General features: G+C 34.7%; 1 protein-coding gene across 1 annotated transcript in view; it reads right to left on the minus strand.

The window, feature by feature from the left end:
• Positions 1-9,703, minus strand: part of Klhl1 (kelch like family member 1) — a 369,504-nt gene that overhangs the window by 30,291 nt on the left and 329,510 nt on the right. The window contains exon 8 of the mRNA XM_021181703.1: positions 8,316-8,478. Coding sequence (XP_021037362.1) covers positions 8,316-8,478 — 163 coding nt within the window. The remainder of the gene's footprint in view (positions 1-8,315; positions 8,479-9,703) is intronic.

The following is a 9,703-nucleotide window of genomic DNA, read 5'->3' on the forward strand; positions in this document are numbered from 1 at the left end:
GTTGTGGGCAGTTGGCGAGTGTCAGCAGACCCTGCGCCCCAGCTGCTCAGGTGCTTTTCTCGCCCATTATTTTATATCACTTCTGTGCTTGATTAGCATAAAGATGATTTTACATAATGTTTTAGAATCAAGCTTCCACGTTTTCCTATATAGTTAATGTATATCTATTAAAGGAAGTGCTACTGATTTTTATATTCTATCACATATACCATAGCAGCTCTGGGAAATAAGTCCTGTAGTTTCAGGATATAGGTTTGAATGTTTACAGTTGTATTTTTGTATTGAGAAACAGGTTGTCTCATTAATTTTTTTATTCATTTATTTAAGCTTCATTTTAAAGATACAGTTTTGGTTTCCTACTATGTATGAGAAACTGACATTGACTTCACAGTAATCCACAACTAGGGTCCTGGGTGCTGGCATTACAGCCTTGCAACAAAAAGGCACATTCTTATTTCTACTCTTAGCTAAATCAGTTCTCTGCTAAAGTAGTGATAGTTAAGCCTCTTTTTAATTTGATAGGTTATAGAAGCTGGAAGAAACCCAGTGTCTAAGGTTTTTATAGATAAACACTGCTAAGGAAAGACAAGATATATTATAAGTTTCTTGTTCATATTCATTAATTTCCTAATGATGATGGAGAAAGATTGAGGCAAGAGCTCATAACCATTGAGTTTGCTTCACGCCTGAGAGGTCATGATTTTAGGACATGTTAATCTTATAAAGGGAGCTACAAGTGACCTTTTAAAACTTATTCTTGAAGGAAATCTATACTTTCATTCTAAGAAAAAATATCTGTTATTTGCCCCAGTGAAATTTTCTTACATGATTATTGCTTTACTATGGAAGTATGGGATGCACATAAAACATCATTGCTTCATTAATAAAAGAAGATCTATTCATACTTAATGTCTATAGAGTATTGGCTAGTCATCTTCTGGTCCAAGTAGTACTGAGTTAGAGTGCTGGATAGAAGAAGGGGCTGGGTGAAGGAAGCTTGGTGGAGCTTAAATTGGCTTTAGAATTATTCTGTGTTATACAGCATAATACTGCCTTGCAATTATAAGACTGTAGGCACATGAAAATGCATCACTGGTAAAATCCTATCAGACACTCACTGTTTCAGGTGTTCTTATCCATCACTAATCACATGTGCCTTTTCATCATAGGGAAACTGGTCATTGGTTCACCCAAGCATGGCGACAAAAATCCTTAAAATAGGAAACCCTGATACAAAATAGCACAAAGAAAAGAAAAGGGGTGCATTGTCATCAGGAAGAGGCTTGCAGCTCCCTACAAACCTAAACAGTTCTTCTTCTCTAGTGTCCAGGAGTGCCGTGCATTTTGGGGATATGTGACCTTTCACCTCATGTAGAGGGATACTTCTACCTTTCCTTAACAATAAAAAGTGATTTTACCTCAGGAATTCCTTAACTCCACATTTTTGTCATTGAAATACGTAACTTTCTTAGTAACCTGTATTCTATACACAGTTCTTTTCCATTTGTCATAGTTAAAACAAAGCTATAAAATATATTTATAATTTTCAAACTTTGGACAATTAGATATTATATACATACATATGAATATACATACATACACACATATATATGTATATACCCATTTATACACACACACACATATATGCACATGTGCACACACATACACAAATCATGTTTTGTTTCTTTAATACATCATTTACAATATTCAGGTAGTCTGTCCTGTAGGTAATAATTATTAGAATGACAAGTTGTAAGGTAAAGAATCTAAAGCAAATTATTAATAGTTTAGACCTATGTTTCTTAATACATGCAACATCCTTTAATCTGATCCCAAAACAATCTGTAGATAACAATGGAGAATACTCCAGCTTTTTCTGCTCAGTGAACCTCTTCATGTGAGCTGCTTATTTCTGGATTTCACTAAGCTCCCAGGCAGGTGGATGACTGTTTTCATTCCTACCTACCAAGTAATCTTGGCACCGGATACAAAGCCAGCCTTAGACTTGCTGTGCCTAACACACATGACTGAAATACAAGGATGCACACTAAAGCCTGACAGAGCCCATGTAACTTTTATTTATTATAATATGCTCTTTTTATAACCACATATTTTAAATATACAAAATAGCTGAGATATATTCACCACATTTTGACACATTAGTAGAATTGAATGTCAAATTTAGTAAATGAATTCTTCAAACCTAATCCCCTGAACTACCTTGGCAGCCCTTCTTGAGTTGCAGCTTTGCTTTCATGCTGTTTCCTAGTTCTAGTAAATACAATGTGATCTCCTCGTATATATATAATTATATTGGTCACTGCATATTTTTAAATTCTAAATAATTAAACTTCAAATATTCTAGATTACAAATTTTTTAACCAAAGATTCATCTCTAGAAATGTCATTGAAAATAAAAAAAATAAAAATAAAAATATATATATAATAAATAAAAATAAAAAACCCATCCCCTTAACGTTTTATGCAGAAAGACTGACAAATGCAGATATTAGTCAAGTGTCTTGAGAATACACACACACAATAACTTTAACTTGTTGCTAAGAGCAGTCTCAGTGAAAATGTGAGTATTAAACAAGATAATTAGAAACTACCAAAAAAGATATTTCACCTATAATTTCGACACAGTGATTCTAGATGACTTGTAAAAAGTATCGACTAAATACTTTTTGGCATAAGCAGAGTCTTATCATCCTATTCTTACCACAGGCATTAGCAAATTATTGTGGGGTTCAGAGTTTAGAAGATACATAATGAGAATTAGGGGGAATAACAGATGGTATTTAAAAGTGACTACATTTTTTTTTTTTGTGAAAAATGTGAAGAAATGCAAGTAGAAAGGTTCTTTTAAAGAAGGTATATAGATGAGTAAAAATAAGGTGTGGCTTAAAAATCAGAATGGCTCAATACAGAAGAGAGGTCAGAATATTGTGGCTGATTATGATGCTGAAGACTGTCTGGGCCTTCAACACTAACAGGCAAATTCGTCCTCTGTTGAAGATGATATCTTCCATGACTGTAACTGGTAGCCATGGATAGTAAACTGAAAACTGATAGCTTCTGGCTCTTGTCTGTTGTATCCTGCTTGGTGGTTGTGAGGCATGCTTTTTCAAGTCACCGTTTTCATTATTGATTTGTTTCATAGCCACTCAACTCTATAAGCAACTAATGATTTTATGCAGCCTTTGAGACATTAGATATCATTTGGTGGATAGGACACACGTAATGTTATTGAGCAAACATGCATCTTTGTTTTAGCCATTTTCTATATTTGTATATGACCTGAGGCATGTTGTGCATTCAAACTTTGGTGTCTCATCATTTGTAGCAAACTCAATTTACGCTCTTCTCATCGCATTCTGGACTTTGACACAGATTGCACAATGATGTTGGAATGCTTCTCTGCTTGCAATGAATACAACAGGTCATGGGCTAGGATATAGCTCATTTGTTAGTTAATGTGTGTGAATCACAAAGTCTGTTCTTAAGCATTATCTAAAAAAAAGTTGGATGATAAATTTTAAAAACGGTAAAGGCAATGTTCAATAATTAGAGAAAAGTGAGCAAAACACCTGGTGATTCCTAAAGATGTCTGCAATCCTAGAGTTTGGAGATGGAAGCAAGAGCATCAGTATATTAGCATCTCACTTTACTATTTGGCAACACTACTGAAGCAAAGTGAAATTTCAAAAGATATTTTAAAATTTAGTTGAAAAAATACCTTGTGTAGTGAATGTGCTTAAAAAGATGTTAACAAATAAAGTGTATAGACACATTCCACTTACAACATGTCAAAACCTGTGACTAGAATTCCCATGCATGTATTACTGTCACTGAAGAGAATATTTGCAATAAACATGTGTGTGTATCTTTTAATTAAATTAAATATTAAATATGTTCTAATTAAATTAGATATTAATATATTTAAGATACACTCTTTAGAAATAATAGCTCTGATAGGAAGTAATAATCAAAAGAATGTATAATAAAATAACTAGTGCATTCAAATATCAATGCTTGCTTATTTAATTTCACAATAATGTAACGAATGAATTAGGATAATGTGGCATACAGAATATCAAATGGACAAAAAAAGAAAATGATTCAAAACAATCAGATCACTAAACATATAAAGCAAAGGAGGAAAATCAAAATCATCAATCTGATAGCACCAATTTACATATAAAAACAGATTCATTAGAAAAACAATTAGCTATCAAAGCAGTAGAAACCCTAATATAAATATTAAATATCATTTTTATAAAGGCAGATATAAAAAATTATTTTTATTTTAGTGTATGTTTTTCTTCCTATAAAGGTTATAAGTAAAAATTTAAAATTAATATATTAGATTATTAAAAATATCACATATTATATAGAGATGAATAATGTATTTTCCACTTTCGTTCTGTATATGTAATATATGTACAACTGTTTAGCATGTAAAATATTCAAAAGATACAACCCAATGTGAGTAAATTGAATTATCTCTGACAAAATTAAACATCATCACATCCTTAGAGTATGCTTGTATTTAATATAATCATACTGCTGCAGTCATTGGAGAATATTTCAGTTTAAAGATCTTACATCTTATTTAAATGTGAAGGAAAATATTTACTTACATGTTAAATATTAAGGATAATATTGTGTGTATTTGAAAATACATGATTCATGTTTATTTTATATATTTCCAAATTTCAAAGAAAAAGAACATCAAAAAGAACCAATTAAGGGAAATATGAAAATGAGACACATAAAAATACTTCTTCTACCTAAAATAGAATATCTAATATGGTATTTTAGTGTATTTCCACCTGTGTATATGTCCTTCTGTAAATCACTTTATACACATTAAACTATCTGAATATAATTAGGAGTATGATTTAGGCCTAATATAAGCCTGTCTATAATAACTTAGACATCTCAAAATACAAGGCTGTAAATACTTTACCTGGAATCTTTGTGCGAAAATACAAACACCTATCAAATATCTTACACCTTACAAAATCGTGTTCAGCTTTTCAGCAAGTGCAAAATTGGTTCCAAAATTTTTGTTCCCAAATACAGCACTTTAAGAAACTATCATCAAAAATATCTTCATAAGAGCTCTGAAAAGCAGGTGAGATAGCTCACCCCAGTAAAACAAACAAACAAACAAAACCAAAAAAGAAATGAAAATGAAAAAAGGGGGAGGTGGATATAAAGGAAAGACATATTTTTCTGCCATTCCTCCTTATAAACACAGATAACATAACATACAGAATGATATATCAGTGAGGAATGAAGGCAATGTGCTGGGGACTTTATTTCTGATCAAGTCCAGATTTGTACAAAAAATTTTGGACAAAGATGTAACCCACAACATCCAAGTCCCACTTTGTATGTATGACATGAGTCTCCAGGTTAGATCATAAAGTTCTTGAACAGCAAGATGGTGATCAAATGCAGAGAATAGAATGTTGGTAGAATCGTGAGATGTTCGGAGAGCAACAATAGTATGCATAAATACACTGATATTTAATTACTTCACAATAACTCACCAAGTTCTAGTTGCAGTTAATTTGTTTATTTAAACAATTATTTCAACAATTTTGGTGAAAGAGGTAGTTTATTGAACAGGCATGGAAAGAGTGGACATCCTTTCCTTATTTCTGATTTTAAGGATATGTTTTGCCTTTTTCTTCAGTGGCTCTGGGCTTACTTTAAATTGACATTGTTATTCTGAGATATATCTCCTCTATTCCTATTCTCTCCCAGGCTTTTATCATCAAGGGATATTGTCAAATACATTTCCTGAATCTAATTGAATGATAATGTGGCTTTTGTCTATCAGTTTGTTCATGTGATGAATTACATTTATTGATCTTTGTGTCTTGAACCACCCCTGTTTCTCTATGATTTACCCAAATTGATCAAGATAAATAACTTGTTTTGTTGTTTCTTGAATTCTGTTTCCAAGGTTTTTACTGAGAATATTTCCTTCTATATTCATTGAACATGAAGAAAATGAGCTGGTACCCAAATGGACAATTCGCCTTATTGCATTCCTGTTATGGGAAGATACTTTGCAGGCTCTCAGAGGAGAAAGGTAATCGAACTGCCACTTAGCCACAAAAACTGTGACTTGCAAAAGCTACTGGCCTGCCAGATTTACTGATTCAATACTAGAGCAAATATTATGGGACTAGCAAACCATATTTGATTGGACTTGATGCCTACTCCATACGATGATATCATATCCAGCACTGTTATGTCTTCAAGAGCCTAGGAAGAGATACCTCATGAAGAAAACATGACTATTATTCTACTAAGGGAAGGGAAAACAAATGACACATAACCACCTACTACTATATCCATGAATACATCATGAAATTCCCATGAATCCTCCTTTTTCAGTAAGTAGAAATTAACACAGACACCTACAACATGACAGTGTGCAGAGAACTGAGTGGCTTCAGAATTCTCAGTCCTAAATGGGATAACTTGTAGCTTGGGTATCTATACAAAAGATGAGATGAAGTGATTATAAGAGCCAAAAGTGGTAGATGAGTCTTAGAAAACAGTGTCTTCCACAACAGTAGTAGGCCTGATACACACATGAGCCCACACAAACTGACATCATTCACATGACTTGAGGTTCAAATCCGACAAAATCCCAGCAGTGAAAAGAGGAAGTGGGTCCAGAGACGCACTTCTAATCAAGAAGCTATACACAATTGATACTTGGCAAGAGAAAATCAGATTTTTCCCCAAACATATGACAACTAGTATATGAAAATTATCTTATGCCTAGAGTAATTGGCCAGCACAAAATGAATTCCATGTTTGTTTGTTTTATTTATTTATCTTATTGCTGTCTGTTAGTGTTTCATTTTTTTCTTTTTTGTTTTTGTTTTTGTTTTATGTTTTTCGAGGCAGGGTTTGTCTGCATAGCCTTGGCTGTCCTGAAACTCACTCTGTAGACCAGGCTGACCTTGAACTCAGAAATCTGCCTGTCTCTGCCTCCCAAGTGCTGGGATCAAAGGTGTGTGCCACCCCTGCCCAGCTATTCATTTATTTTAAACTCTTTACTTTATTCCATTCCCGGTCCACCCTCTGACTGTTCCACATCCTATACTGCGTCTCTGCTCACCTGTCTCCACAAGGATATTCCTACCCCCAATCCCACCTCCTACCCCTTCAGACCTCTAATCTCCCTGGGATTTCCAGTCTCTTGTGGGTTATGTGCATCATCTCTGACTGAACACAGACCAGCAGTCTACTGTATGTGTGTTGGGGGCCTCATATCAGCTGGTGTATGTTGCCTGGTTGGTGTTCCAGTGTCTGAGAGATCCGAGGTGTCCAGGTTAATTGAGACTGCTGGTCCTCCTACAGGGTCGCCCTCCTGCTCAGCTTCTTCCAGATTTCCCCCCAAAAGCGACCTATCATGTTTGTTTTATTTTTGTGGAATATTTTTGTTTTGGAATTTTTTTTGTCTTACTTGTTTTATGTTTGTTTTCACTTTGATTTTTACTGTTCAGGGTGTGTGTGTGTGTGTGTGTGTGTGTGTGTGTGTGTGTGAGAGAGAGAGAGAGAGAGAGAGAGAGAGAGAGAGAGAGAGAGAGAAAAGAAAGAGGGCCATCGTAGCTAGGCAGTGGTTGCACATGACTTTAATCCCAGCACTTGGGAGGCAGAGGCAGGCAGATTTCTGAGTTCCAGGCCAGCCAGGTTTGAGTGAGTTCCAGGACAGCCTGGGTTACACAGAGAAACCCTGCCTCAAAAACCTAAACTAAATTAAACTAAACTGAACTGAACTGAACTGAACTGAACTGAACTGAACTGAACTGAACTAAACTAAACTAAACTAAACTAAACTAAACTAACTAAACTAAACTAAACTAAAAAGGGAAAAAAGGACTATCATAATGGATAGCAAGAAAGTGAAGTTCTGAGATGAGTTGAAGGAATGGGAAAACGTGAACAGAATATATTGTATGAAATATCTTTGAGAATTCCTAATTTAAGGGTGATAGGAAGGCAGCTGGAAAAGGGGAGATGAAATGGTACAGTCAGTCATAAAGAAAAATCACAGTACACTTCAAACCTTTAGTAATTTTCTAAAGGCTACTTAATAATTTTTCTCAAAGTATAGAAATATTCTCATAACACATACTTAATTCTTGGGTTAGTAATTTACATACAAATTTTGGTTATTATCTATGGTAAGCACACATGCCATTATTAAAGATTATTCTTAAATACTACCACACATTTATTTTCTTCTTAACTAAAACATCACAGGAATAACTACTCACTTTCCATTTAGTGCTGCTACTCCAACGGTGCTCCGAGCAATGGACATACTGGCTACATATGTCCACTGCTGGCTCTGGGGATCCCACCTTTCCACTGTGTTCAGATAGCTCCAGCCATCATGGCCTCCCACTGCATAGATAGGCCCTTCCAGTACAGTTACTCCTAAGACATTGTAGGGAAACATAAAACAATGGGTGTGGAGTTAGCAATAGTACATTGTACAGTGAAAATATGTTAGGAAGTTAAGTTTCATATTATGTCCTTATCCTAAAAAAATATGAACCAAAATTATAAAATAATTACTTTTGTATTTTAGAGATTTTTCTTTCTTATTCTTTAATTGGAAATAAGTATTTTTATGCTACATATTCTCATGATGGTTTTCCTGGCCCCAGTTTTTTTCTAGATTCTTCTCCCTTTGTCCACCACTCAACTATACCGCTCTCCCCTCTCTTCTCTTTCTGTCTGTCTAGAAAACAAAGAGGCAAACAAACCAGGGGTTTCATAGCATATGAAAGGGTAAGAACAAGATAGAGAAAATCAAAATCTGTTAAAAACATGGTATTTAGAGTGTCAAATTTATACCCACAAAGATACTGAGAAACCTCAGAACACTCTACTGAAATAGTATTTCTCAGTCTAATCTTGTCATCAGGGCTCAGTGAACCCTGGGGAAGATACAGAAAGAGTATAAGAGCCAGAGGGGATGGAGGACACCATAGATCAAGGACCTCTAAATCAACATGGCCAATACACATAGGAATTCACAGAGACTGAGGCAACATGCACAACATGTGCAGAAATGTTTACCATGTCCTTTGCATATATATTTACTTCCAGCTTAGTGTTATATAGGATTCCTGAATGTGTCAATGAGTGGGTCTCTGTTTCTTGTGCCTTCTAGCGGGTTCTTTTTCTCTAGTTCGTTTGTGATAGCTTTTATTTTATCTCTATATTAAAATTTAGTTTAATAAAAACAAGGAATTGTAGCTGAGCAATGTTCAAAGAAATGCTCAACTGTCAAAACAAAAGAAAACAAATCTCCTTAAGAATCTTTTGAAAAAGTCAAGTTTATACCATTAACTATGGCTTTGCCAAGAGACATCAACTACCCTATTGGTTAATAAACTGTAATAAACCTTAGTGACTTATATGTGTACTTTGAGCACTACAGAAGCTGAAGTCTCGCAATAAGGATTACTTTCGAGTCAGTGGAGTTCCAGACCAGTCTCTAAGGTCTAAGTTACATAGTGGGACTCTGTTTTAAATGAAGAGTGTGTGTGTGTGTGTGTGTGTGTGTGTGTGTGTGTTTGTGTGTGTGTGTGCATGCATGAGAGAGAGAGAGAAAGACAGAGAGAGAAAGACAAAGAAAGACAGAGAGACACAG

Source organism: Mus caroli, chromosome 14 (assembly GCF_900094665.2).
Source record: "Mus caroli chromosome 14, CAROLI_EIJ_v1.1, whole genome shotgun sequence".
NCBI classification, from domain to species: Eukaryota; Metazoa; Chordata; class Mammalia; order Rodentia; family Muridae; genus Mus; species Mus caroli.